Raw genomic sequence first — 27,019 nt, forward strand, 5'->3', positions numbered from 1 at the left:
CGGGTTTGGTGGTGTACGGCGGCGACAAGTTCGGCTGCTGAGCAACATATGCCAGAGTACGCGGACTCAGTCAAGGTCGGTACCGATGGCAAGATTGACTCTGGTCGTGGAAGCTTGGCCCGCGGTAGAAATGAACTGAGTTTCGAATTGAGGCGTATCACCATGCCCTCAGGGTACCCGGTGTTGAGAGTTTGCAGAGACCCCGCCAAGCTGAGAGCTTAGATGGAGGATATCTCAGGCACCAGGCAGCGAGGATTGGACAACGCGGGCGAGGTGAGGAGGAGCGCGAGGAAAGTTGAGGAAATAAAAGAGGCAATTGGGGTGGGCGAAGACTGGAGTCTATAGAGTTTGCCAAGTAAGTGGTTCAAGGCGGAGCACTAGCTGCACAACGACAGGGCGACGGGGCAGGCGAGAGCAGGAGAGGAGTAGAGTTGGCGAGACCACAGGCCACAAAGTAGAGTCAAGATATTCATGGACGGCTGTGGGACCTACTTGAATGTGGATGGGGATGGGGGCGTCAAGGTGCTAGAGGCGTCCCAGCGTCCTGCGTCCGGCGGCTTCTTGACTGAGTCCGGCTTCCTGCCAAAAGGATTAATGGGGAGTCCCCTTTCCCTTTTCCTTGGACGGGAAGGCGGGAGGCGCTTCCTGCTTGCTGTTGGTGGTAGTGGCGGTGGTAGTGTGAAAGAGGCGGGAGACGTGCGATGGAATAGGCGTGCGATTGTCGTTTTCTTTTTGGTCACTTAAGCGGTTCCAACAGCTTGTAAACGGACAGGTGATCAATGCTGTCAGGCTGCGGAATTTCAGTGTTCTTGTTGTTTCTCCCGCAAGCGGTGTCGTTTGGGCAGTGACGGTGACGGGGACGGTGAGGGTGTCGGCGTCGGCGTTTACGCAGGGTCTTGCCCGGGGCTTCTGGGGGTCCTGAGGGTCCTGGGGCGTGCGTGTTGCGTGCCTTGTCTCTCCTGTCGCCGGACCGGGACAAACGGGAGGGGCAGTAGAATGGGCCTGGGCCAGCTGCGGTCGAGTTACACAGCGGGTTCGCGGCCCAAAGGCTGGCGGAGGCTGGCGGAGGACGGCACACTCGCCTCCGGAAGTGGAAGCAAGAGCTGGGCTTGCTTGGCGTCGTCCAAGGCGGCGATGGACGGAGGACGGAGACAGACCCGGAGTTGGCAGGCGGCACGGGAACGGGAACGGAGAACGGGATTGGGAATTTGTCGACTCGAACCTGACGGAAACGACAAATGGGGCGGCCCCCCCGCGAACGATTCGGGATCTCGACTCGTTTGCAGACTCGTTTGCAGCTAGCTGGAGGCGATCCGTGGCCTGCGAGCAGGACGAGCGAGACAATTGATGCGAGGAATGCGGGAGAGGGAAAACGGAGTAGCGTAGCGGCGGCGGAGAGGAAAGATGGATCAGAGAACAGAGACAAAGAAACCCGAGAATGGGCGGGAGCTGGGGAAGTAGGTGCTCGGAGGGGGGGTGTGGAAGCGTGAGTTGCGTGTGGTGTGAGATGAGATGAGATTGAGATGGAGGGTTGGGATGGGATAGGCCCGCGGGCAGCGCAAGTCTGTGAGTGACTGACGGAGTCGGCGTCGGCGTCGGTAGACGGTGGACGGTGGACGGGTGGAGGACACTGGACTGTGACGGACGGTGACGATGACGATGGCGATGGCGGGACAAGAGCTGCGGGCTTGAAAATAGGCGGCCACTAACAAGAACAAGCACGCGTGGTTGCAACTTGGACTTGATGCGACTAACAACAACAAAGAGAGCCAGACAAGAGATGCTGGAGACGCTGGAGACGCTGCGGCAACAAACAGTCGAGGCCTGGGTGAACAAAGAAATACACAACAAGACTAATTATGGAGAGAGAGCCAAGAACGATGGCGAGGGCCGCCCTTTTCTGTCCTCTCGACTCCGTCCTGTCCGTCCGGTCCTATCCCGTCCATTCGTGTCCGTCCTGACCTGTTCCTGTCTAGCCCTCGCACGCACCCATCCCAACTCCAACTGGCTAGGTAGCTAGCACCACGCAAAGCGCACAGCACCAAGCACCCGAGCCGCCTCCTCGTCGCAACATAATGAGAGGGAGAATTAATTAGATGGAGAATTGAAGGAAGGGCCCCCGGTCAGTCAGTGCTCGATGATGCTTGCAAGTCGCGTCTGCGACTGGGACATGGGATTGGGATTGGGGGACATCTTGGGGCGAGTTGCACTTTCTTTGGACGGACGGACTCGGACTCTCAGGCTGGGACAGGATGCTCGAGCTCAACTGCAGGTCCTCCAACGCTCCATGCTCCACGTTGGATACTCCACGCTCCACGGCACGGGGAACCTGCCAGGCCAATGGCGAGCCACTGGTCAGACGTCAGTCGTCCATGGTGGTCCCAAATGGAGCAACGGGGGCCATGGGGGGGGCTGCCATGGGGCACTGACAATTGGCAATAGGTAGGTACTGGGCCTTGGGCCATGGGCCATGGGTGCGGGAATGGGGAATGGGGCCCAAATGGAATTCCAAATGGCTAATCCAATCCGGGTCGGTTGTGGTTGTGGGCGGAGTCTCTAACAAGGGATCCAAAGGGACCCAAAAGCCAAGGGACTAGAGGTCAAGCAAGGCCAGGCAGGGTCCCAGGTCCAATGTCGAAGACCCTAAAACACCCATCGTGATGACCAAGCCTCGAAGGCCAAGACGGTCCCGGTCGGTAACATTGCCCGCCTTCGGACAAAGGGTCTTCGATCTTCCCGTGGCGTCTTTATGCGAATCCAGGGCGAGTGCAGGAACAGGGCCAAGAAACAGGGCCAGAAACAGGGCCAAACGAGCCAAACGAGCCAAGCCAAGGCGTGGTGGCAGAGCACATTGGACAAGACAGGGCTGCGCTGCCATGGGAGGGCGGCGCAAGGGACAACATACAGTACGTGCAGAAGAAACGGGATGCGATGTGGGATGCGACATGTCCAGGGCATTCAAACTGGGCAACGCTGGGCACGACTAGCTGGTAACAGAGCAGCAGGGTCGGCCTGGGGTCTGCGGGATAACAGGCACCGAATATCCAGGAACCCAACGAACGACGAACGACACCGGCTTCCCAGTTGAGTTAAAAACTAGAGCCAAGGCCGCTCAGACCAAGCTCCAGCGGCCCCCAGAACTCCACCACAAGCCTCTCATCAGACAAAAGTACTACTACGTACTACGTAGTACGACTGGCGACCCTGAATGCCCACTGCCGTGTACGCGGTACGGACTACTCGAGGACCCCGTCTGTGCCGTCCAAGGGGCCCGTCAACCCCATCAAACCTCCTCGTGCTCGCTCTGCCGGTACTCCTGATGCTGCTCCAGCCACAAGGGCCCAAACATGACCCCAAAACTCCAAGCACCCCAGGACGCAAAGGCCGCCCTCCAAGGCCCAAGCAAGGCCCTTCGGCCCCATTCAAGCGCGCCCGTGGCCGCCGATTGGGGGAGCCAGTGTCACCAACCGGGCGGCCGCAAGCGCATCCCCGTGCAACCCGCAATCGTCCAAGAGCACAACTAGACAGAGCCGTAGACTCCAACAGGACAATGGCTCTCCCCAAGTCCCGAACAGCAGTTCGCCAAGTGGGCTCGGCCGGATCCAGGTAAGTAAGGTAAGCAAACAAGTACGTGGGATGCTGTTTAGCCTTGATGGCTCGATGGCCCGATGCGCGGTCCATCTTGATGCCTCGAGGGTACGCAGCAACTTCTACGGTACGGACCATGGCCGGGGAGATTGGTCGGTCGACATGACAAACAACGCCGGGAGCAGTGGCGTCAGACCAGCAGATCAAAGAGTCGAAATGCATCCAGACTCCAAGACCCTGCCGACCCTGCCCGGCACTCGATGGACCCTGCCTTCCTTTGCGCGCGGGTATACGTACCTTAGGTAGGGGATGGCTACCGGTACCTTAGGTATGGCATGGATGGATGGGTACGTACATGCATGCTATGTACGATGTGGTATGAAGGGTCCATGGGTATGGATAGGAACGTACTACCTGCGGATGGGTATTGTGTGGAGGCTTCCTCCCTGTCATGTTCGTTTTTGGTGTCTCGAGTCGGCGAGACGAGATACGGGTTACTTTGATCTCTCTCCCAGACATGCTCGTGCGGCAGACAGCCCTGCCGCCTTGCTGGACCTGGCGTGGCAGCGACCTTCCGGCCAGGGGGGGAAGGAGCCTTGGGTGGGTGTGGTGGTGGTGGTGTCGTAACTAGCTTCGCTCGTACCGGGAGTGGGGCTTCGATCGCGCGCGTCGGAGCACTGCCGGCAGGTGCCGTCCATAGCGAGTTAGCGACGCTGCTGCTGGGCTGCTGGGCTGCAGGCGCGCAAGCTGCGATGGCTTGGAGGGGCTTGGAGGTGGTGTTGCGGAGGCTGGAGGCCAGACCGTCTGCCCCATGTCCATCACCACCCATCAACCAACCCACCACCTATCTTCCCCATGTACGACGTCCCCCCTGTCCACTACGTACCGCGCTGCGCAGGTGCTATCTCCCCTTGCCCACAACCCACTGCTGCGCAGCGACTACGTACTACGTCGTACCTACGTACTGCGGACACAGCGACGCGCTACCTGGTACCTACACATCCAACAGCTCCCAAGGTGCGCAAAATCGCCCCTCCGGCGCGAGAGCGACCAGGGAGTGCCGGATGCTGGGCCTGCTCCTTGGGCTGCTCCCGCGACGGCGGCGGACGCGGCGGCCACGGTCCCAAAGACCGATGGCACTTTTCTGACGTCGACAGCCATTGCCCCTGGTCTTCCATCGCCATCAAGAGAAGAATCCAGAACCCATGTCCTCCAATCCCGTTATCCTGGATACGGAAAATCAAAATCAACGACGACGACGACGACGACGACGACGACATCAGTATGAACGCCAACGGAACCGCAACGACCAACAACTAACTAACTATCAAAGCGGCTGGGCTACCGCCGTATTCAACGCCACCAATGCATCTTTGCGCTCCTCATCATCATCATCATCATCATCATTTTCCTCTCCCCTCTGCGCTTCTTCCCTCTTCGATTCTCCTCTCCCCTCGTGCCTGTCCCCTCTTTCACTCCCCCCTCCCTCTCCCTCCTAGCTCCCCCCACACCAATATCAGAAGCGTGATCGTTCCCAAACGACGCTTCGCCCTCCCCCCTCTACCCGTCATCCTGCTGTCAGTGCCAATTCTCGTTCGGCGCCGGTTGTTCGCCACGATGGGGCCTTTCAAAGACGGGGAACCAGGAGATTAGGCCGGACCACATCTGGGCTGCTAGCGTCTTGGACCAGAACTTCACAAACCAAAACCCTTCCCTCCATCCCGTGAATCCGCGACCATGGGTCGACCATGCCCGGCGCTCGTCTGTTTGCGGCTTTGGCCCTCTTGATCCTCCTCGTCCCTCAAGGCTCTCCCCCTCCCCTCCCTACACTGACACCCCTGGAGGGTGCTTGGTGGGCCTGTCGCCAGCGCCACATTCCAATGAGGCACGCCATCGCCCCTCTTTGAGGCGCCCGACGGCAACGCCATCTCGGGTTAGGGCCCCTCTCGCTTGGGTCTTGGCCCATTGCGGCCCCCGGTCCTACCACCCTCTCCAAGGCCCCGTCAAGGTCAATTGCAAGTGACGAGCCTGTCTGCTAGGCACGTACTACGTAGTACAGACGCAGCATGCAAGCAGGCCCGGCATTAACCTTAGGGGACCTGGGGAGGGGTCGTAGACCTGGGGAGCCTTCCTTTGCTTGTGCCGCGCCCGCATGTGATGATACAGCCCCGTCACTGTACCTACAAGACGAACGTGCACCCGCCTAAAGCTGCGTCCGCGATGCCACGGCATTGAAAAAATGCCCTCGCCCTAGGTTCGTACCGAACGGCCTGGTCGGTGCTCTGCCGTGTTCTTTAATCCCTGGTCCAATGTGCCGTTCGTAATCTAATGTTGAATTGTCCTCCGCCGGCCTTGCTTGCTTGCTTGCTTGCTTGCCTGCCTGCCAGTTGATTGATAGTACAGACCGTGGAGGCTGGAGCCAGACCCTGCTATTATTTTACTGCTATGTACGGACATGTATCAGCCAAACTACTGTACGCCTCGTCGTCCGCCGTCAGCCATGTCCCTACCCTGTGAGCGTCGTTTCTTTGTCTCGTTCAGGCGAGACGACGAGCCCTCATTGGTGACGATCGGCTTCCCTCGCGCTGGGTCACCTAGCCTTGGCCTCGAGCCCAGCTGTTCCCCACGCTCGATGCGAAATGTACCTACTGTAGGTACGTAGATTAGGTTCCCGGCTCTCCCCCATCTTGGCATCGCCACAATCGAGATAGCTTGGCCCCTCACGTCTGGGCATAGAACCAGGGCTCCTCGGTCTCGCGGTAGCGCCGTCCCGGGAATCGCATTGGTACCGGAATCGTTCCCTTGAAAATGCCCATGTCGCTAACATCTTCCCTGGGCCCCCCCGCTTGGGCTTGGGCCTTGCTGGCCCCAGGAACTCGAATCACTACGCCGCACTCCCAATTGCGACAGCTCATCTTGGGCTTGCCAGTTGCTCGATCCTTGACTAAGCGGCCCCTGCTCGCGTTCGGTTTCTCGTCAGTGACATTGCTCAAATTCGTTGCCGGACTGGCCGTGTCTCACCATGCGCTCTCTGACAGATTTGCGCTGCCAATATACGCCCAACCCGGCGACGATTGACCGGGATCTGAATCTGCGCCCGTTGCTTCCGTTCCCGTTCCCGTTTCCGCATCCGCATCTGCTGCCGACCGGTCCCCGCGGGTTTGGATCTTCCGCACGAAAATCATCTTGCTATGCATCAACAGCCCATCACGATTGTTGACACAATCGCGAACCAGTTGAGTGGGGAAGGTCGGTGCGCGCCACCACTTGGCCTGGACGCAGATGGTGCCCGCAGCCTGCAGCGCGTTTCTTGTTAGCGTCGTCGCCCAATTACAGCATCTTCGCTCGCTCGGCAAATGGCCCGTGACGCACCATTCGTCCTCCCCGGCTCTGGGCTACTGTCTCGTCTGTAGGAAAATAGATCCTAAAGTGATCATTGAATGGTTGCGCCGTACTCGACGCTTTGGCCCTGGTCGCACGCCTCAGCCTCGAGTTGTATTCTGTCATGCCATCGTCACCTGCGCTGCGTCAGACCATCGGTTCTTCTTGGGCAAGTCTAGATCACCCAGTGCTCCTTAGTGGGGGTTACCTCGACAGGCGTTGTACATGGCTCCGACCAAATCATAGTTGATGGCTCCAAGAGAGGCGCACTGGTGCCTCGAGTTAGTAACTTTTTTTGGTTCGTGTGGCACACGGCACACACCACTAAGTCCACCTGGACTGGATCACTGGTGGCCAGTCCAAGGGAAGCCACACTGGCCCCTAGTCCGCAGTATCCTTGAGATAGCTTGTGAGCTGCCGTCCTACGAGCTTGTGTAACACACGCGACAACTCACCAACTCGCTTATGTGATTCGTTTAAATGTCCGCCGGGACTAGACAATGTCAGCGCGTGCGGGGAAGGGAACGGGATTTTTTTCTTTCTCTCGAGTGAGCATACATGGTGTACACAAAGCGGAGGTGCTTCGTTCGCGAGAAGTCGTAATTAGTAAGACTATTGGTCATATTTTCGTCAACACCCGTCGCCTCCAGGAATCGGCCGAGCTCGGTGCTGAATGTGGTTGGTTGGTGATCGACATATTTGGCGAGTCGGGGTAGATCGATCAAGAAGACCATCTAAGATCTGGTTAGCAAGTCATCATCACAGTCACTTGTAACAGCTTCTCCCTGAACGACTGACATTCTCCATAACACCAGTTTCGCCCCAGTCATAGGGCACTAAGTTGCCTGTGGGTACGACCACCCGGAGGTAGTCCGGATACTTTAGTAACTGGAGTTTGGAATGCATCGATCCGGGTCCATTCATAGCGGGAAAGCAAAACTTGATTCCGGGTGGCGCGTTAGACCGCATGGCTGTTTTCTGTATCGAGTCACTCATCAGCGTCCGAGTCTAGAACGGGGATGGGCTAACAGCGCGGCCTACCTGGGCTTCATCGGCTGCAAATGCCAACAGCAGCAATTTGGTCCTTCGCAAGTCCACCTTGGACATGATCCATTCGTCATCCCACTGGTAAGAACTCAGCACAGCAAGCATAAGGCTGTCCTTCTGCAAGACCTCCTCGAACTTGATGTCATCGGGCGTCCGCGGATACCCACGGGCCCAGGTCCTCTTAACAGTGCCGTTCGCAAAGGGTGGCAAGCTAGGGGATTTAGATGGCTTGGAGGGCGCCTTTCTCTTCGGGGCCGGCACCTCAACGACATCGTCGTCTGAGGAGGCACTTCGACGCCGCTTGGCTAGTCTCTGCAACCTTTCCTCTTCCATCTTTTTGCGATCCAGTGCAAGGAGACCAAGGCCTGGCCCGCCAGATCTGGACTCGTCACGGTTGGGTGATGAGGTCCTCGGGGGGTTCTGTTCTGCTGGCTGGTTGTGTGACTCCTGCTCCTGGAGCGAGAGGGCGATTGCATACCGGAGTGCTTCGTCGTCGTCCATGTCGCTCCCCAGGTCGGGGATGTCCGCGTGGGCTCCAGCCATGTCTGCTCTGTCCTGCGGGGCCGGTCGGGGATATAGACAGAAGATTCAGGTGTGCGTGATGTTTTCAAAGTTAATGACGGCGTTGATGTCTCTTCCCATGGATGATATTGGCGAGGCGTGTTCCCATTTCACCTCATCCCTGCAGGCACCCTGGTCAAGTAACGCGGAATCACGTGCCTCCGCGTCCGCCACACCGGAAGGTGTGAATTGACTCTGCGAAAAGAAGCAGAATGCATGAAAGAGCATCTTAGTTTGTCGACACTTCATGTACCATGCAATCGTAATTTTCCATATCACGTATTTGCCCGAGCTGAAGAGTCGATGGCGTAGGAGTTTAGTCTTCTCTAAAGTGCCCAGTGACGGCATGTCTCAGTCGTACCAAAAACACCAGGGAGAACCTAATGACGTCTACGATGCTCCCAAGCTAGCTCTAACACAAAACTCCCAGCTTCTCATCACCCCCCATTGTCGCCTTCTGGGTTTTATTAAATTTCACTCCGCAAACATTGTGAATTCCGAAGAAATGGATTCATTTGCAAGTAAAAAAAAGCATGTCGTCATCGTCGGGGCGGGAGCGGCAGGCATGGTAATCATTGATTTTCATTAGCCTCCGATGAGGGCACCCGCAAAACTAACACCATCACAGTCTTGCGCTGCCACTCTGGCAAATCATCCCGACAAGTTCAAAGTGACCGTATTGGAGAGATGCGATGTCGTTGGCGGTCAGGCCACGTCCATCCCGTTGGACGAGCAAAAGTACGGTGCTGCCTGGATGAACAATGGCGTCCAAGGAGGCTCTCCGGTGAGCTGCATTTTCTTTATTGATGAGATGTACTAGAGCTGTCTCTAACTATGGTTCCAGATATTCAAGCACACATTCAGGTTCTTCAAACAGTATAGTCATGAGCCCCGAGACGTTCAGTTACAAGTCTCTTTCGGCAAGGGGGAAGATGGCTTCTGGACGAACTGCTTCCCCAGCAAGCTCATTACTCAATTTTCGTCCGACATCAAGAAGTTCGGTTTTTTTCTCAAGTTCATCAAGTGGACAATGCCGATTCTCGGACTCGTCCCCATCAGCGTCATGCTCCGCGTCTTCTTCTTCAGCAAGGAGTTTGGTGACAAGATGGTATACCCGCTCATCGCCCTGTTCCTCGGCACGGGGAACCAGACTGCCAACGTTCCATCTGCAATAGTTGAGCGACTCTTTGCTGATACTAACATGAAACTGTGGGACTACGACCCAGACACCTTGCTGCCAAACTTGCCCAAGATGGTGACATTTGACCATCTTCACGAATTTTATAACAAGTGGGGAGAGGATCTACGACAGAGAGGCGTAGATATTAGGACTGACACAGAAGTGGAGTCCGTTTTGAGCAGATCCGGGAAGAATGTCAAGCTCCGCATCAAGACTAAGAGCACCGAGCAGTCGGCCGACGAGTACTTTGATGAGTTAGTCCTGTGCGTCCTAGCAGACGAAGCACTCCGCATCCTGGGCAAGACTGCAACTTGGCGAGAGAAGCTGGTCCTCGGCGGCGCAACTTTCTATGACGATATGACCGTCACTCACACTGATACCAATTACTTTGAGAGCCACTACGAGACGCGTTTCAAGTCAGAGCTCTGCGCAGAACCCAAGACAGAAGACCAGAGGGAACAGGTGGCCGTCTCAAAGGGTGAAGGGTCTTCGGTTGGATTCCGCCCCATGTATTACACGTATACGTACCAACAAGCTCCACGTCTGATTGAGATGTCATTCAATTGCAGCAACTATCAACACCAGCTCAGACACCCTTGCCTCCATTCAAAAGACGCCTTCGAGCCAGTCTACCAAACCATATTCCTCAACAAAGACCAGAGAGACTTATGGACCGTTGACAAGATCGATGAAAACAAGATTATCAAGCGAAATTGGTGGCATCAGCTGGGGCACCGCTGGCAGCATTATCTGCGTGTTGTTCCTGGTATGATGTTTCTGCACGGCAGGAACAGCACCTGGTTCGCTGGATCCTGGACGCTTGTGGTGAGATTTCATCTTCAGCACTCTTGATTTGCGACATTCAGCTGACGAGGATTGTTAGAACATGCACGAACTTGCTTGTGTGAGTGGGATCGCGGCTGCATATCATCTTGGAGCCGATTATATCGAGTTCGATGCCTTTGCTGGGGAATTCTTCTCTAAGTATCTTCTGCTGTCGCATGGGATGAGATATTCTTGGGAGGAGAGACGGAGACAGGGGTCAAAGAAATAATATCAAATCCAATGGACGATCGCTGAAGGCGGCGCAACCCCGTAGCCAAATAACTCAAGCTAGGATGCCAGCGTGCTGATAGCCAGCCTCCACTTATCCAGCGGCGACAGGGATCTGAGGGAATCGCAGGGAATTACTGGTTGTATGTAAGCGCACAGTGAAGTTGGTCTCGCCGCTTTGGGTTCCACCCAATGCCCTTGATGAATGAGGTTGATAATTGACTGCCGAGACAATCCCGTAGCATTACTGCAGCTGTATCTATAATCAACGGAACTCCTCTATTAACATGCATAAACGGCCAATATATTAGGAAAGATTTCTCTGTCTCTCAACACTTCGTTGTATTCTAACCATAAAGCCGGAAACCACTCCCATTCCTACTAATTATAGCTCCAAAATTGTCTCCAGATGGCAAGATCCAGATTCTTGATCAGGCCGCCAACAGTGCCGTGTATGCAATCGTGAATGAGAAGGATACCAGACGGGCTAGGAATATTCCATCGGTTCTGAAGGGCTGAACAGCCTAGTATGAGGGCCGCGAGGCGTTAGGGCCGAGCAAGGCACCGGAAGAGTCGGATGAGATAGCACCGAGGGAGGGGTCTGTATAGAGATTCTCGGACCATACAACCGCACTCTTAGTTCCCTTGACCTCGAGACCACCGTTCGAGACACTTCCTTCCCGATGCCAAAATCATAATCTGTACACCTTAAACGGGCTCTCAACAGCAGCTTCGGGGTTTCGTGTGAACAGCTCGGCGACCCGTACAACGGGCGGATTCGGTTCAGATAGCAGTGCAATTTGCCGAAGGCCTTACACGCATAGACTAATGCGACCTCGTCTAGGGCGACCTTTCTAATCGAAATGCATTTTTATTCGATGATTGGTATATCAAGCTGGACGACTTAGCCGAGTAGACGGCTATCCTCACAACTAGGTAGTTTGGGTGCCGGTTCGGACAGGCATCACCGTCATTTGGTACCGTGAACGGCGAGATGTTCGCCCTTAACAGCACCACACTTGATGTTGTTGAGTAAAAGTATCAAACAGATCTGGGATCGAGTCAGAGGGGGGCGAAGTTATGGAGGAAGTGGTGGCTAATAAGTTACCTCAACTGTCTCACGATACCCCTATCAGTGCCATCACCCAACGACCCTGAGTTTTCATGTGCAAAATCGATAGCCAAGTTGTGTGCGAATTTCAAGGCATTGTGTTATTTGTATATGCGAGGGGTCATTTAGTGTAACATATCAGTCAATTCGTCTTGTCTCGTCTTCCAATGCATTCACCTACCCCAACATCTAGGAGAGTCTAGGAACAGGTGGATAGACAAAAACCGAGATCAGGGTCCTTGCGCAGAGCAGGCCCAGACTAGACAGTGTGTAAATGTGGGATCCAATTGCTAGTAGAAACAATATCCTACTCAGACAGTCAGCAGGCCTGTCTCTGAATCGAATGAGCGGCCCATGGTAAACAAAATAGAGAGCCAGTTCACCAGGAACGAGTGCAGTGGGGCGAGTCCAATGCTAACAAAGCACCCCAACTCCTCGCATTTTCTTCCTCCTGTCGGATTTTCTTTTAGTCAAGGTTAAGATCAAACACGTTGTGTAGGAACCTAGGGGCCATGTTGATGAAGACGGCACGACAGCTCTCACGTATGGCTCAACCTTAGCTTACGCCGTGCTTACCCAGCGTGGTAGATGTAGGAGACACTCAGACAAGATCAGGAGCGTTCACAAGAGATAAACAATGAGATGACGTGCTAGGCACTATATGTGTGTGTGTTATTGGCAAATACATGGTTGTGATAATGCCGTATCATGTTGGCAAAGCACATCTTAAAGTGCGCTCAGCCATTTCTCGTATGGAATAGAACCCTTGGGTATCATCAAAACCAGTCCAAAAGCAGGTGCCCGTCTCGATACAAGCCGAACATCCAGTTACATCCAGACCCAAAACGCTCTAGACTTTCAGTCTCTGGCCAAATAAAAGATGGCTCCCAGTGGTCCTATACTTGAATCATGCCTGATCCAATAAATCCGATACGTCATGACCCGTAAAACGCCATCCAGTCCAGACCAAACCCCCAAAATGGGCGACAAATCCACCGTCGCAGTTACCGCGTTTCTTTCATACCGTCGTCAGAAGAGTTCTGATAAACGAAAAGAGATGTCGATGAAGAACAACGAGACCCTTGTAACACGAAACGCCTGAGCCAAATGGTCTAAGAAAAGAGACGTCGCTGAGCATTGGCAGGTCCAGCGGATAGATCTAACTTGAGAATTCGTCGAAGATCATCCTCCATTGCTTGGAGGTTATTAGAGCGGCCTTCGTGGGCGCCATTTGCGTTGGGCATAGTGGGAACGTTGTTGGCCTGTGTGTGGGAAGGCCGGACAGGAGAGAATCCGTCGGATGCAGAGTTGGATGCGGACACAGAAGGTCCGCTAAACAAGAACTTCTTGAGAGCCTCGGTGGGGTCCTCGCCCGGCTCCGGGGCAGAGGATTGTCGTGGAAGCTGCTGTGCAGCAGGCGATCGAGCAGTGCCTGATCGAGCGGCCTTGATGCGATCTTGGTATGGTGTAGAGAATGCTGGACCTAGCGTGCGGCCAGGTGTTCCATCCAACTCAGCGCTGCCGATTCCAGACTGGAATCTCGACTGGGAGTGAGCTGATTGGGGGAGGTTTGACGCTTTGGGGAAACTGCCAGATTCAAAGGGCGATCGAGAGGATGGAGAATCAGATGCGAGAGCCGAGGGTCTGAAGTTGGCGGGGCTGTCGCGGCGCTGTTGCTCTTTCTCTTGGCGGTGGGCGCGGAACATGAAATCAAGAGGAGATTCGTGGACTGATGGCATTGATGCATGATGCGAAGGCGTCGGCGCCTCAGAGTCGGTAGGAGGCGAAGGCTCCTGGAGAATTTCGCGGGATGGCTTGACGCTAGGAGAGTCGGTGGAAGGTTTGGTGACGAAACTAGGAAGAGGCAGGGCAGATGGCGCCGGCGAGGCGTGGAAGGTGGCTCCAGCAAATGCTGGGACAGTTGCCGACTTCATGGAGGAAGACTGGTGAGGTGGGGTATGACGGCCGGGGCGACCCGACTCTGGGGAAGTCGGGACGTTCTTGGGGGCCCGGGGCTTGTTTCGAGATCGCTGCTTGGAGTTGACGTTGTTGGTGTGAGGCGCGGGAGAGTCGACACCAGGCTTCTGGGGTGTTCGCGGAGTGCGGTCGTAACGAGACGGGTCGACGTTGATAACGTCATTCTCGGAAGCGTAGGCCTTTTGGGCTGCAGGACGACCGTTGCCACGGCCCTGCCGGCGGCGGGCGGGAGTGGTTGTCGGCTGAGAGGGGGTCTCACTCATGGTTTCAAGAGGCAGACGAGTATGACCGGACTAGTGAGTGATGACTGAGAAGACGAACAGCCGAGTGGTTGGGGAATGGAGCGGCGGTTGCGACAGGTTAGGAATCGGGAGGATGAACTGAATTCGGCTGCGTTGATAGTGGTAAGGCAAGGGAGATGATTGATTGTAAAGCAGCAAGTTTGAAGAACGAGTCGCTTGGTACGATCATGATGCAGTGGGGAATGGATTGATGGATGAAGAGGAGAGAAGAGCGCGCGAGGGGAGTGAGGGAGGGAAAAGGCTATGACGCTGGGCGAAAGAATCAGGCTGGGCGCCTCAGGCGGGTGCGTGAGTGGTGCATGGCTCACAGGGTGGGCGCACAACAACAATGCACCAGTGCGGGCGGGCGACTGCGGCAGCTCCGGTAAATGCATAAGTGCCCACGGTAGGTGCTCTTAGAGCCTAAGAGGTACCCCTCTCATGGCAATGCTGCGATTGCATCCTACCCTATAGCCATTGCTTCTTTATGTTGAGCATTCACCCATGTGTTGGTGTTTGTCTCTGTAATGGTAGAAGCGTCAAAGAGCAGTGTCTTCCGTCTTTCACCGAGCTAGATGTAAATGAATCTCTCTAATCAGACCCTCACGTCTCCTGTTGTCGTACACTACTCAGTCCCATGACTACCAACTCCATTTAGTCACTCAACTCAAGTCAGCGGACTGCCCGTCTCGCGCCACCCACCCCCACCTTCTCCGTGCACAGGGCCGACCAACCTTGCTTTGGTGGGCCTCCGACGCGTGCTCCGTTAGGTCACTTCAGCTCTGCCCCTCACTGATCATGCCCTGTAACACCCGGAGATATAGTGAGGTGACCAGGCCCGAGCCACCCAAGCTCCGGGACCTCCAGCGCGAGGCAACCGCTGAATCTCACTAGCCAAAGGCGGCGGTATACTGACGACATTGGACGGGATTCTCCATGGCTCGACCAGTCGCCGATGTAGGTAGCCATCCAACCATCATCAATATCTCGCATAGATTTTGCACAATCAAACCAAACGTCCAACAAACCAACGCCCAGTCCCCGGCTTTCACGTGACACGGCAACCCTGAGCTCGCGACGGTTTCTCCATCAAGGTATTGTTCCTGCCTTACCTACCTACCCACCTAGTTTGTTTGGCCTACCTTCCTACCCACGTACCCACCAAGGCTGGACAAGCTGCTGAGCTAGCCTTCCCTCTCCATGCTCCAGTTTTCTGACACCTCCAGGCACACACAGGCATACATTCAACCAGCGTGCTCCACCGGATTCCTCGACCGCAACCACAGAGGTTAGCCTCATCCGCTCTCCGCCACCTGCTTGCGTATCCCCCAAAGTTATTCTCTTTCTGACCGCTAGTATCTCCCGCGTCCAGCCTTGTCGAACTGTCGAGACTCCATTCCCCGCGTTCCGTAATCGACGACCGCCCATCCCACCCTTGCGAGAACCGCCCGCCACATCATGGCCGACGTCGAGATGAGCGATGCGCCAGTAGCCAAGAAGGTCGACGCTGCCAACGGCAAGAGCATCGAGGGCAAGAAGAAGTTTGAGGTGAAGAAGGTACGGCCGAGGCCCCCCCTCCTCCCGGGGAGCTGTGTTGACCAGAGTTGGATAGTGGAACGCCGTGTCCCTTTGGGCTTGGGACATTGTGGTGGACAACTGTGCCATCTGCCGGAACCACATCATGGATCTATGTGAGTATCCTCGGTTATCATTGCCCAGGTTGCGAGAAGAGACAGCTGACAACTTGGAACCCAGGCATCGAGTGCCAGGCCAACCAAGCTTCTGCTACTAGCGAAGAGTGCACTGTGGCCTGGGGTATTTGCAACGTAAGATATCGCTACACACAACGTTTCTACCAACCACAAGCTAACCGCCATGTAGCATGCTTTCCACTTCCACTGCATTTCACGATGGCTCAAAGCTCGATCAGTTTGTCCCCTGGACAACAGAGACTGGGAGTTCCAGAAGTACGGCCGATAAATAGAGACGCACAGGAGAACGAGAGGAACGAGAGGAACGAGAATACAATGGGAGGGGAAGGGCGGTCCCGTGGCCGCCATTGCGCCATGGGCTGCATTGGGTGTACACACAGCTATCCATCCCGCCGAGCCTGGGTCAGGCGTCACATTTATTGACTCGACTTGCTTGCTGCCAAATCCACCGCATACCCTGCGGGCAACCATTTGACTGGGTTCTTGTTGTAAATGGGCCACGGTGGCACCGTCACTAGGAAAGTTAAGGCTGTCCCCCCCAACCCCACGTAGACGGCGAGTTTGATATCTTGGAGGATATAACCGATGAAGAACGAGAGGGCCTTTGGATCAGGTTAGCACGTGAGCTCAACACAGGTCAGGTTAGGCTGTGTGAAATGTGCCAGATCGTACCCCAGAGATGACGAGGAGGATGGTGGCGAGGAGTTCGGTGACCTTCTGGCCTTCGAAGTCCTGGGAAAGACCACAGTTAGCAATGCGATACGAACAAAGGGAAAATATGCAAGGTTGGGATTGGGTTACAATCTGGCCGTCGACGACGTCACGGACTTGATCAAGGACGTCCGCCATGATGGAAAGAGAGTGAGCTGGACGAGGTTGTGGGTGGGAACGATCGTGGGCGCGCAAGCGGGTGTATTGCCGAGATGGATGTCTGATTGAATACTGGCGATCAAGATGGGTAAGGGTCGGGTCGGTCTTGTCCTGCTGCAGTGGAGGATCAACGAGCTCTTGATCTCGCGACAAGCTATGGTGTGTCGCAGCAACTCGTTCAATACTGACGAGGTGTCCAAAGTAGCCCCGGTTGGTCGGAGTGGAAATACATGGACCCACATCTACTCTGTCCTGAGTGGGCAAGGGGCCGACTGGCGCTGACAAAGACGATGGGTGAGCCAACATCACTCCATTACGGATAAGCAATCAGCGATTCTGTTAGCAACGCATCGTCATCGTCGTCAACCTCTCGGAAGAGAGGAATGGGTGGCAATGGTCTCCAACAACAGTGTCACGGAATTATCAGGTGAGTTTCTGCGGAAGCCGGCACCCGGATGGGGCATTTATCAGGCATGAGAAATTTTTTTACACTTGCAACGCAGGTACGCACGCCATTGATGGGGGGGACTATTCGTGACAGTGACTCAATATGTGGAAATACGTACTGGATCGGATGCGTATCCGGGTGCGCTTCATCCTAGTCGGCCAGTTGGAGCCCTCCCTCCCAACTTGTGCCACTGCGATCCGCTTCAGTGGTTCGGCAAGGACTCGCATCCAGAAACAATGCTTAAAAATGCATGAGATGCCAGCTCCCGCGTGTGGCGTATGTGGCGCAACCGGGACGCACAGACCCGAATGATGCCCCAGCGCGGGTGTCTTCCCTGTCGGTGACCCTGCAGGGAAGGTGGCGGTGGCTGGCCATTGCTAGCCATTGGACGCTGGCTGGCTTGTGACATCGGCTCTGGCTCTCGGCCCTGGTTGCTGCACAATTTTTTACCCGGTTCCTGTCTTGGTCTCGGGCCTTGGCTTCTTTATCTCTCTCTTCCATCCCATACTCTTCCTCTTCCACTTTGCCCTTCGCTTTGTCGCTCGGCACAATCCATCTTTGCTTCTTTGCAATCTCTACTTCATCATCTCCTCTGCCTCCAGGCACCCTGCGCTCCAAGGACCGCTCTTATTTCCCCCTTTCTCGCTCTGGCCCTGCCGTCCCGGCACCAATCTTGACCCCCTGGACCCTGTTCGTCATCCGAGCCCCTAGCAACCACTACCAACCTTTGGCGGATTCCCCTTCGCACTTCAGGCCTCAACAACATCATATCTCATCTCGACCCGACTCCATTACCAAGTTGATGCCCATCAGCTTCGTCTTGAAGACCGCTTCTATATCAGTTCACAACCTCTCCGAACTGCACAACTCTGGTTCCGACGATAGTCTCAACCGCTTCGCCCACGTCGCTCAACGTCCTCTGTAGCTGGCGTCTCGCCTCGAACCATCCCAAGTCTTCAAGTTGGCTCAACTCGCCCTCCCAATCGTCTCCTACCCCTCTTCGCTCTTCGGACCCGGCTTCTGGGTCTACAGCGGAGTAAACAAGAAGCCCCCATAACTGGTCTTTGGTGCAATTTCGACTCTCACTTGACCTCTGCTATATCCTCCCTGGATCAACCGGAAACCATCTGGCGACACACGCCGGATTGTTGCTCACAGTTTTGACCAAAACTAAAACTCGGCGCGCCGCTGCCGCGCCGAGCGTCAGGTCTATAAACGACTTTGGACGACGCCATTGCCACGAACAAGCTATGGGACTGTGATCCAGAATCCCCCAACCAACCTCCGCCACCTCCCTCCTTGGGAACGACCCCTTTCCGCCCTCGACGCCCGGACGCCACCTTAAACACCTCGATCAAAGACTTCACGTCGACTATCCACCATGTCTGACCACGAAGAGACCGTCTCCGACACCCGCTACAGCACCCCTGTGCCTGAGCTTGACGACCACCGCCATCAGGCGGCATCGGCTCAGAGGCAGGAGCGACCTCGTCGCGGGACGTTCGATAGCCTTTACGGCTCTCGACAGGTCGAAAATGAGCAGGGTGTCCCCACAATTCGAGTTCGTGACTTTGAGGAGGCCATCATCGATGAAGAGGCGAGGGCAATCTCGCCAACCGCCCGCCGTCCTCGCCGTCCAACGGTGGACTCTTCTGATGGAAGATCCATTTCTCCTCCCAACTCGGTAAAGGCGTTTGCTGAAGCCCGTCGCCGAGAGCGAGAGATGTCCTTCTCCGAGTCGCGTCCAGACCATTTTGAAGATGGCTTGATCCGTCCCATGTCCGTTCAGAGCAAGCGCAGCTACCGCAGCAAGCCCCACACGATCAATGACGATGCGGCTAGTTTTTCTACCACCGCTGAGGAAGATGTGTGCTTCCCTGTCAAGGAAACCCATCGGAAGGATAAGCTGTGCATCGATTTTGAATATCTTGATGAGTTCATCCTCGAGCAAGCTGCTCGTGAAGAGGCTCGCCAACCCTCGGTGACGCAAAGCTTTGAAGATTTACGAACTCATACAGTCGAGTCTCGTCCCACACAGATGGCGACCCTTGATGGCGATATTCTGGATATGCCGTCGGAGGATTCCATGACTCGCGAGAAAACCGCTGAACAGACGCCTGAGAAGCCCCCCCAGCAGTCGCAGGCGCCTCCAGTGGATAGTAACCGCTTCAGCTTCTTTTCTTCTGCGTGGGAGTCGACCATCCACGCACCAGAGATGGGAGATCTCGTCCTTCCAGGAGAGGATATCCGTGGACTCTTCGAACTGCCCGAGGATGAAGAGGATGGTGTTTGGTGGCTCAACATTAACACTGCAACCAAGGAGGAGATCTGGGCGATCTGCAAGGCCTTTGGTATCCACCCCCTGACAATTGAGGATATCGTCACCCAGGAAGCCCGAGAGAAGATTGAGCTGTTCCCGTCGTACTACTTCGCTAGCTTCCGCTCCTTCCATATTGTACAGGAGCCCGATGGCATTGAGTACGAGCCCTTCAACATCTATGTCATCGTGTTCCGCGAGGGAACGCTCAGTTTCAGCTTCGCGCCAAACTCTCATGCGACCCAGGTCCGCAAGAGAATCACTGCCCTGAAGGACTACGTCTCTCTGAGCAGCGACTGGATTTGCTATGCTTTGATGTATGTGCTCCATCTCCCCTGACAAGATTTTATATGAACTGTTCACTGACTTGGTTTTACTAGCGATGACATAGTCGATTCCTTCGGCCCACCCATTCGCCAGATCGAACTTGAGGCGGACGCCATAGAGGACGAGGTGTTCGTCATGCGCGAGGATGACTCCAGCTCGTTCCTCCGCTCCATCGGCCGGGTGCGTAAGAACTGTATGGCCCTACTCCGGCTCCTTGGTGGCAAGGCCGACGTTCTTCGGGGTTTCACCAAGCGCTGTAACGAGAACTACAAGGTCACGCCTCGCATGGACATTGGCATGTACTTGGGCGACATCCAGGACCACGTGGTCACGATGGCTACCAGTTTGGGCCACTTTGAAAAGATCTTGTCCCGTTCCCACAGCAATTACCTGGCGACGCTCTCCATCAATAACATCTCCCAGGGAACAGAAACGAACCAGGTGCTCAGCAAGATCACATTCCTCGCCTCCGTGCTGGTTCCGCTGAATCTTGTCAGTGGTGTGTTTGGAATGAACGTGGCGGTTCCGTTTAGGGACGTTACAAGCCTCGCGCCTTTCTTCGGTATTATCAGCTTCATGACTGTCCTGTGTATCCTGATTCTGGCGGTCGCACGTTGGAAGCGCTACATCTAGAGAGGCATTTGGTTGCAGTCTTCGTCGAAGACATAGTCCATCGTTTGGTTTGCTGTTCCTTTTTCGTGTATAAACTGGGGTATATACGTACTTGAGCATGGTTTTCTTTTAGACATAGGATATGTACATAATGCCTCCTGTGGCACCATCTACAATATTAGACCCGTTATAGAGTCATGTTTATCCAGCTCGATCATTGTGACTACTATTGATGCAAATTGCGACACGACTATAGTCGACCACATTTTCCAAAATACTTTCCTAAGAACTCAACACGCACAAGACTCATAACCCGTGAGGAATCATACATCTGCGTGCTGTGTAGCACGTAGAGCAGCAGCCAAAGGTGGGGCGCCACAGTCATGATTCTGGGCCTCCCATTGGCCGCCCGTGAACCACTCTGCATCTCAGATCTTCCACCTAAAATCTTGACATCAGCGCAAACCTCGTTTGTATATACAACACAACCTACGTAGTCATCACGCCCACCCCCGAACGCAAACATGAGCTCCTCCCAGATCAACCTCGAGAATGCCGACCTCGAGAAGCTCAACGACAAGGACAAGACCGACCTGCGTCAATTCCTCGCGAACGAGCAGCAGCGCTCCCAGATCCAAGCCCGTACGTCGACTAACCCCCATCCAATGCCGAAACTAGCTCCCCCCTCTCTCTGTCGTGTGCGCACATATATTTTCTCCGCAGTTGCTAATGAGGTCCCTGAACAGAAACCCACAGCCTTACCCAGATCTGCTGGACCAAGTGCGTTACCGGCGGCATCAAGAACAACAAGCTTGACAGGAGTGAGGAGGGCTGCCTTGCCAACTGCGTCGACCGATTTCTCGACATGAACTTCCTGACGATGAAACACCTCAACAACATGCGAAACTAGATGACCCATGTCCTAAGCCGAGAGTTAGGAATGGGCTGGGACGGGGTCCGACCGAAGACATGTCACGTTACGATATACAACACTGAGTGAAGAAGGAGGCGGCGGCGGCGGCGGCGGACCATCTGTACAATTAGTAAACGGCACGGAGGGCTGGATGGATAGAAAACTGCCCATTGACGTGGAAGAACTTTTGTCGGCCGGGCATGGTCGGCCGGCTGTGTAGTGTTGAACGGCCGTGTACATTACGACAACTCTGGTAATTGGAAATCAGACAAGACTACCCTCTTAAACACGGCTCGTCATAATACGGCAATATCAAAAGGACCAGTGTGAACTAATGATGGAAAACCTTTCAACTTTTTACGGTGGCTTTAGTAATGACTAGCAAGCGGGAGAGGGTGTGGTGTCTGGGCGGTCTTGAATTCATGATCATTTTGCACTCTAAACGACAAGCTCTTTAATGCGCCTTTTCCGATGCCCAATGCCGTGCATTTCAGCAGACAAAACCAACCCAAAGACACGCCCATTCCCAGCCCAGCACACTTAAACCAGGGAGAGCTTGTTGGCAGCGATGTCGAGAGCATCGACATCGGGGGTAAGGCGGGCGTAGGCCTTCTTAGAACCGTCAGGGCTAAGGAGTACGTTAGTTCATCTGTGTCTCTGCGCCGTCGAGCCTCAAGGATAATAATGGGTGCATACCGGATCAGGGTGTTGATCTTGACGGTGTCGATGTCGTAGAGCTTCTTGAGGGCAAGCTTGATCTGGGCCTTGTTGGCCTTGATATCGACGATGAAGACGAGAGTGTTGTTCTCCTCCATCTTCTTCATGGCGCTCTCGGTGTTGAGAGGGTGGATGACAATCTTGTGCTCATCAAGACGGGGCAAGTGAGGGATGGCCTTGCGAGGGTACTTGGGGGCACGCGAGACAATCAAGGTCTTAGGTCGGTGGAACGAGGTGCTGTAGCGGACCTTGGTCTTCTTGTGCGAGTTGGACTATTGCAAAGCACACGGATGATTAGTCGACGTGACACAACGAGGGGTGAGAATGCGGATTTCAACTTACGCCCTTGAGAGCAGCCTTGGCGGCAGCGCTGGCCTGCTTGAGGCCCTTGGCAGGGGCTATATGAGAAGACGCATCAGCAATCGCTCTGATTCAGAACTCGCAAAATCTGCTGCTGCATGATGCGGAAGAAAGAAGACGACTCCGAGATCGAGAAAAATCCTCGTTCGACGATCGTGTTTTTATTTTGCGCGCAGCGAGCGGATCGCGTGTCGGAGTATCATGTTCATCCCGTACCTTTCTTGCCCTTCGAAGCGTCCTTTCCGGCCATTGTGTCGGTTGTCGTGGGCACGAGTTGTCGGAAGTGCTGGGTGAGGTTGTCGTCGGCGTGGGTTGGAGAGGTCAAGGCGGAAAAGAAATCCAGTCGCAAAAGGCAATTTTGGCATCTGTGTGGATTTGCGATTAGGGTTGGAGCGACGGCGTGTTGTGATTGGCCAAATTGGCAGATCTAGCGACTTCACGTGATCAATATTTAGAACAAACCCCAATCAACCAGGTTATGTAAGCCGCGACGGCTGGGCTTGGTGAGAAATCCATGTAGAAGAGAGAGTGAGCGGAAGCACACGAGCTCCCTTCAATTGTCACCTTCAAGACGCATTGAACACAATGGGTCTCTACTCTGTATAATGCAATTCTTTCCTTTAACATTTGCTCCTCGAGATTGAGTCGTCCGGTTTCGTCACGGTGGCGTAAGACCTGACCCATTATCTTCAACCTAGGTGGACATTCGCACTGAAATAAGACGCACCGAATGCCGGATGAACGTGTGGAACCAAACTACGTGGATTCGGACATCAGATAACTTGTCGAGTTCACTATGGTTTCCAAGAAACCAACAAGGCTAAAGAGCCTTTCCAGTGGCCGCCCACCAACGGTGAAAGCATCTCGGTCCATGTCCCGTAAGGCAAGCCGAACACTCATCAACACTCACCACCAACTTGACAAGCAGCGCCGACAGGCCGCATCCAAGGGCGATAAGGGGACCGAGGCACGCATCACTGCAGAAATCGAAAAGTTGGGCGGAATTGATCACTATCAAAAGGCGAGCTTACAGGGCCAGAGTCTTGACCGTGGTGGCGACACATCCAAGGTGCTACTCGAGTGGCTTCCCGTCGCTGACTTGAAGAAGCATGGGCAACCTCTCAAGATGCTCGAGGTCGGTTCTCTAAGTACTCGGAATGCATGTTCGACCAGCGGCATCTTCGACATGCAGCACATCGATCTAAACAGCCAGGAACCCGGTATCAAGCAGCAAGATTTCATGGATCGGCCACTGCCCAAGGATGATTCCGAGACGTTTGACATCATATCACTCAGCCTAGTCCTCAATTTTGTGCCCGAAGCCGATGGGCGCGGTCAGATGCTTTTGCGGACGCTTTCCTTTCTCCGCAAAGAATCAGACACGCCAGTGGGAACCGCCAAGGACCTATTCCCTTCACTATTTGTGGTTCTTCCTCGGAGCTGCGTGGACAACTCACGGTACTTTACGGACGCCAGGTTTAATGAACTCATGACGATCCTTGGGTATGCCCGATTGCAGACTAAGATGACTCAGAAGCTCGCATACTCACTGTGGAGGAGGGTGGGTTCTACGCGCACCAGGATGCCGAGTTTTACGAAGAAGGAGATCAACCCAGGAAGAACACGAAACAATTTCGTCATGACCATGAAGGGTTCGGCGGTTCGGCCGGAATAGAACGTACAGGAACAGGAACAGGATGAACGACACGTGGGTAAATGTCTAGATGCATATGCGCTTCTGCCCAACCAACTTGGTGCCCACTATCGCCAGCTGTATCCGACTGACAGCACATGGACTCCCCAGGATTATTTGGCCAACGTGGACATCGATATCGAGTTGGAAGAATATGACTACACGATCTTGGCAAACAACAGTACATCTAGTTCGGAAAAGGATTTACGACATGTTGCATGCACCGGCGGTGATACAAGCCATGGCAACCGCCTGCATGACTGGTGGAACACTTCAGGTCACGAGTGATCGAGATGAGTTGGATGGCGCGGTCTCGGATTTGGTGACTAGAATCCCTAGTGAGTTGGTACAATGCCAGCTCGGCAACAAGTGTGCCACACCATTCTTGCCCTCCGCTATCCACCTGCAGCTGGTCGTCACTACGCTGAGTCAAGAGTAAACTCGGACAGGGCAACTTGCGACAAGAGGTGGTCCGGCGGCAAGGGCGCGTTACCAGGACGGGTAACAGGGAAACTGCGCATACCCGACTCAATGGCGGCGTCGACCTCGAGGATATTGTCGCTCAGGAACAGCCACCTCTCCGGACTGATGTCGGGATAGTTGGAGAGGATCGTCGTGTAGCTGGCCACGTCCATCTTGGGTCCCGCATTGACCGTGTCGAACCAGTCAGAGATGAGGGGCTTCAGGTCTGAGGGCTCGGCGTTGGTGTGGCCGAAGAGGAGCTTCTGTGCCGGAACCGAGCCGGACGAGTAGATGATGATCTTCTTTCCGGCGGCATGGGCGGCCTTGATGAAAGGAGCCACGTCGGAGAACAAAGGAGCTCGAATCTCTCCCGATGCATAGCCCTGCTGCCAGAGGTGACCTTGAAGAGATTTTAGGTAAGAGATCTTGACATCGCGGGCGACGAGATCTCGGACGTGGGCCTCCAACTCCGAGCGGGAATCGCGGTACTCCTCCGGAAAGGCATTGCGGTACGGAGAAAAGACCGGACTATCCCAATCCCGATCAAGGACCTTGGGAAGAACCTCGAGAGCATATGGGAACTATCACGATGGGGCACCGAGGTCAGCAACGCAACGACACAGCAACGATGCCAAAGACGATGTCAGGCAGGACTAAGGCAAAGCCAAAGTCGGTGAGACAGAAGGCTGGTGTGCAGGTGCAGTGCGCTGAAAGTCGCATGCATCCGAGGCCTAGCGTGAAAACCAGGATCCTGGAGAACCAACAATACGGCGGCCAGAATTTCGGCCGGAGGAGGTTGGGGAGTGACCTGGGACGGAGGCCCGAGAGAACGGGGGTGGTAAAGGGAACGGAGGACGGAAGGTGGACAACGGACAACGGAGCCAACTTACCAGGACGTCCTTGACAAAGGAAATGGGACAAACGGTGCCCTCTGTGAGACATCGGAACAAGACATAACGTCAGCCATTGAAAAGCAAACATGCAAACATAGAACAGCAACCGTAATGATAATATAATCAATGTCGCGGTATTCATAGCCACCATATCGCCACCACTACAATGTACACCAAATAACCACCAATATGATGAACTAAACAAAGGGAGTGACCACGTGGGAGTAAGCCCAGCACTGGTTTGTCTTACCGATGTCAAAGACGAGTACGTCGGTTTCGGCGATGCTTGGGGCCATGGTGCGCTTCGCTGGAAAAGTTGCCGGAAATTATCAGATGGCGGTCAAGATTCTTCGAGGAGAATCGAACAAAGCGGACGAATCCAGATAAGGCGCGAAGGCGAGGGAACGCGAGGGAACGAAAATCCTCTTCCCTGGTTCGATCTCAAATCCCTGCTGCCTTTGCAAGATCGGTTCTTGTTCGATGGATGATGGTCGTCGAACGGTGCAGCGGGTGGCCTATGTGTTCCTGGATCCGGGCTGGGCCGGTTCGAGTCTAGCGAGAAAGGTACGAAATACCTGAAGACGGAAAAATAGGTACGATCGAGCTTAGCAGTGCTTGCCGACTCGGTTCAGGGAGGCTGGAACGAGTACGGGGTGGTGTGTCGGGTGCGTGAGAAAGAGATGGATGGATGGATTCGTCGACATTGGCCAGAAACGGTAACGAGAGAGGAAAGGCGGTCAGCGAAAACTGCGGCCGACAGCTCACCTCGGGCAGTCTCAGCTTCACAGCTTGGATGGATCCTACGTACCTAACCTGGAGGAGCAGACACCCACTCGCAATCAAATCAAGGTTGTTGTGCCTGCGGGCGGTGAGTGGGTAAGAGGTGTGTGTGTTCCAGCCTGAACAGGGGAAACGTTTTCACTGCCAAACCCAGGACCACCTTGCAATTTCACATCTGCATGATGGGAATCGAGTACCGACAGGTTGCTAATCATAGTATCGTAAGGCAGAAGGTACATCGGTGGAACCCCAAGAGGATCCTCTCCCCCGAGTGGAGATTTCCAGCTGCCAGCCTTGAGTCTGTTTGGTGGATGTTTGATGGCACGCTATGGTGGCAGTCCCTGAGAGGGTCGCTGAGGGTGTGCTGGAAACGGCAGCCTGTAGGCTGTGGGCTCCCTGGAAATTGGGTGACTGGAGCCTTTCATTCCCCTGTAACCGTACGGAACAAGGACCCTGAAATTAGCATCGGCTTCCAGGAACTGCGCCGTAACAGATGGAAGGCAATAGACCTGCACAGCAATGTGCCTCCACTACGACAGAGGGTCCCGACGCCTGTAACAGCCAGGCTGGCCAGTTCATGCAGGCAGTCCCGATGAAATGCGAAGGGCCGGCAGCACGAGAGAATGGAATAGAACTGATGCGTTGTTGTCTGCTAAGATTGACCCCATCCGAGATCCGAGAGGACCCCAGTGGGGACGTTAACATGATGCAATTCGAACTTACAAAGAACCAGGTG

The 27,019-nt window shown here is 54.7% G+C and overlaps 12 protein-coding genes across 12 annotated transcripts; 7 read left to right on the plus strand and 5 right to left on the minus strand.

The window, feature by feature from the left end:
* Window positions 1–471: 471 nt before the first annotated feature.
* BGZ61DRAFT_483125 (uncharacterized protein) lies at window positions 472–1,348 on the plus strand (the record flags this gene model as incomplete). Its single annotated transcript, XM_046249456.1, has 3 exons — window positions 472–696; window positions 773–862; window positions 1,031–1,348. The coding sequence occupies 3 exons, from the start codon at window positions 472–474 to the stop codon at window positions 1,346–1,348; spliced, it is 633 nt and encodes a 210-aa protein (XP_046098532.1).
* Window positions 1,349–3,077: 1,729 nt separating this feature from the next.
* On the plus strand, window positions 3,078–3,660 carry BGZ61DRAFT_110451 (uncharacterized protein). Its single transcript, XM_046236924.1, has one exon. The coding sequence runs from the start codon at window positions 3,209–3,211 to the stop codon at window positions 3,608–3,610; it is 402 nt and encodes a 133-aa protein (XP_046098533.1). The 5' UTR covers window positions 3,078–3,208; the 3' UTR covers window positions 3,611–3,660.
* A 2,280-nt stretch (window positions 3,661–5,940) lies between these two features.
* Window positions 5,941–8,831, minus strand: BGZ61DRAFT_459975 (tyrosyl-DNA phosphodiesterase-domain-containing protein). Its single transcript, XM_046246978.1, has 9 exons — window positions 8,011–8,831; window positions 7,768–7,947; window positions 7,528–7,703; window positions 7,425–7,462; window positions 7,292–7,365; window positions 7,178–7,238; window positions 6,961–7,106; window positions 6,610–6,884; window positions 5,941–6,543 (listed from the first exon to the last, which is right to left on the minus strand). Exons 1-9 carry the CDS (start codon window positions 8,557–8,559, stop codon window positions 6,309–6,311), a joined length of 1,734 nt encoding a protein of 577 aa, XP_046098534.1. The 5' UTR covers window positions 8,560–8,831; the 3' UTR covers window positions 5,941–6,308.
* Window positions 8,832–9,082: 251 nt separating this feature from the next.
* BGZ61DRAFT_363520 (uncharacterized protein) lies at window positions 9,083–10,811 on the plus strand (the record flags this gene model as incomplete). Its single annotated transcript, XM_046241443.1, has 4 exons — window positions 9,083–9,145; window positions 9,206–9,361; window positions 9,422–10,582; window positions 10,641–10,811. 4 exons carry the CDS (start codon window positions 9,083–9,085, stop codon window positions 10,809–10,811), a joined length of 1,551 nt encoding a protein of 516 aa, XP_046098535.1.
* Window positions 10,812–13,033: 2,222 nt separating this feature from the next.
* Window positions 13,034–14,161, minus strand: BGZ61DRAFT_537428 (uncharacterized protein; the record flags this gene model as incomplete). Its single annotated transcript, XM_046254535.1, has 1 exon — window positions 13,034–14,161. The coding sequence occupies one exon, from the start codon at window positions 14,159–14,161 to the stop codon at window positions 13,034–13,036; it is 1,128 nt and encodes a 375-aa protein (XP_046098536.1).
* Window positions 14,162–15,263: 1,102 nt separating this feature from the next.
* Window positions 15,264–16,448, plus strand: BGZ61DRAFT_110586 (RING-A protein). The gene is made up of 6 exons (XM_046236925.1): window positions 15,264–15,273; window positions 15,406–15,467; window positions 15,514–15,736; window positions 15,792–15,870; window positions 15,935–16,005; window positions 16,061–16,448. The coding sequence occupies exons 3-6, from the start codon at window positions 15,638–15,640 to the stop codon at window positions 16,157–16,159; spliced, it is 348 nt and encodes a 115-aa protein (XP_046098537.1). The 5' UTR covers window positions 15,264–15,273; window positions 15,406–15,467; window positions 15,514–15,637; the 3' UTR covers window positions 16,160–16,448.
* BGZ61DRAFT_537430 (microsomal signal peptidase 12 kDa subunit-domain-containing protein) lies at window positions 16,308–16,740 on the minus strand (the record flags this gene model as incomplete). The annotated part of the gene is made up of 3 exons (XM_046254536.1): window positions 16,308–16,493; window positions 16,564–16,623; window positions 16,693–16,740. 3 exons carry the CDS (start codon window positions 16,738–16,740, stop codon window positions 16,308–16,310), a joined length of 294 nt encoding a protein of 97 aa, XP_046098538.1.
* A 1,850-nt stretch (window positions 16,741–18,590) lies between these two features.
* On the plus strand, window positions 18,591–20,486 carry BGZ61DRAFT_537431 (uncharacterized protein; the record flags this gene model as incomplete). The annotated part of the gene is made up of 2 exons (XM_046254537.1): window positions 18,591–19,843; window positions 19,907–20,486. The coding sequence occupies 2 exons, from the start codon at window positions 18,591–18,593 to the stop codon at window positions 20,484–20,486; spliced, it is 1,833 nt and encodes a 610-aa protein (XP_046098539.1).
* A 503-nt stretch (window positions 20,487–20,989) lies between these two features.
* BGZ61DRAFT_537432 (Zn-finger protein) lies at window positions 20,990–21,375 on the plus strand (the record flags this gene model as incomplete). The annotated part of the gene is made up of 2 exons (XM_046254538.1): window positions 20,990–21,107; window positions 21,212–21,375. The coding sequence occupies 2 exons, from the start codon at window positions 20,990–20,992 to the stop codon at window positions 21,373–21,375; spliced, it is 282 nt and encodes a 93-aa protein (XP_046098540.1).
* Window positions 21,376–21,918: 543 nt separating this feature from the next.
* Window positions 21,919–22,705, minus strand: BGZ61DRAFT_497874 (60S ribosomal protein L25-like protein; the record flags this gene model as incomplete). The annotated part of the gene is made up of 4 exons (XM_046251209.1): window positions 21,919–22,006; window positions 22,075–22,367; window positions 22,438–22,493; window positions 22,672–22,705. The coding sequence occupies 4 exons, from the start codon at window positions 22,703–22,705 to the stop codon at window positions 21,919–21,921; spliced, it is 471 nt and encodes a 156-aa protein (XP_046098541.1).
* A 546-nt stretch (window positions 22,706–23,251) lies between these two features.
* Window positions 23,252–24,130, plus strand: BGZ61DRAFT_363934 (putative methyltransferase-domain-containing protein; the record flags this gene model as incomplete). The annotated part of the gene is made up of 1 exon (XM_046241472.1): window positions 23,252–24,130. One exon carries the CDS (start codon window positions 23,252–23,254, stop codon window positions 24,128–24,130), a length of 879 nt encoding a protein of 292 aa, XP_046098542.1.
* Window positions 24,131–24,567: 437 nt separating this feature from the next.
* BGZ61DRAFT_537435 (HAD-like domain-containing protein) lies at window positions 24,568–25,799 on the minus strand (the record flags this gene model as incomplete). Its single annotated transcript, XM_046254539.1, has 3 exons — window positions 24,568–25,191; window positions 25,501–25,541; window positions 25,754–25,799. 3 exons carry the CDS (start codon window positions 25,797–25,799, stop codon window positions 24,568–24,570), a joined length of 711 nt encoding a protein of 236 aa, XP_046098543.1.
* Between the last annotated feature and the right edge of the window lie 1,220 nt (window positions 25,800–27,019).

This window comes from Ilyonectria robusta (assembly GCF_021365365.1).
Source record: "Ilyonectria robusta strain PMI_751 chromosome Unknown BGZ61scaffold_24, whole genome shotgun sequence".
Lineage (NCBI taxonomy): Eukaryota > Fungi > Ascomycota > Sordariomycetes > Hypocreales > Nectriaceae > Ilyonectria > Ilyonectria robusta.

What these genes read in the sequence shown, in the direction of transcription:
- BGZ61DRAFT_459975 (XM_046246978.1), bottom strand. Translation starts at nt 8,559, where the DNA reads ATGGCTGGAGCCCACGCGGACATCCCCGACCTGGGGAGCGACATGGAC. An exon ending in CGAATCACATAAGCGAGTTG is followed by an intron (nt 7,366 to 7,424) that starts GTGAGTTGTCGC and finishes AGCTATCTCAAG; the next exon opens with GATACTGCGGACTAGGGGCC. An exon ending in CATGTACAACGCCTGTCGAG is followed by an intron (nt 7,107 to 7,177) that starts GTAACCCCCACT and finishes GACGCAGCGCAG; the next exon opens with GTGACGATGGCATGACAGAA.
- BGZ61DRAFT_110451 (XM_046236924.1), top strand. Translation starts at nt 3,209, where the DNA reads ATGCCCACTGCCGTGTACGCGGTACGGACTACTCGAGGACCCCGTCTG.
- BGZ61DRAFT_110586 (XM_046236925.1), top strand. Translation starts at nt 15,638, where the DNA reads ATGGCCGACGTCGAGATGAGCGATGCGCCAGTAGCCAAGAAGGTCGAC. An exon ending in AGAAGTTTGAGGTGAAGAAG is followed by an intron (nt 15,737 to 15,791) that starts GTACGGCCGAGG and finishes AGAGTTGGATAG; the next exon opens with TGGAACGCCGTGTCCCTTTG. An exon ending in GAACCACATCATGGATCTAT is followed by an intron (nt 15,871 to 15,934) that starts GTGAGTATCCTC and finishes CTTGGAACCCAG; the next exon opens with GCATCGAGTGCCAGGCCAAC.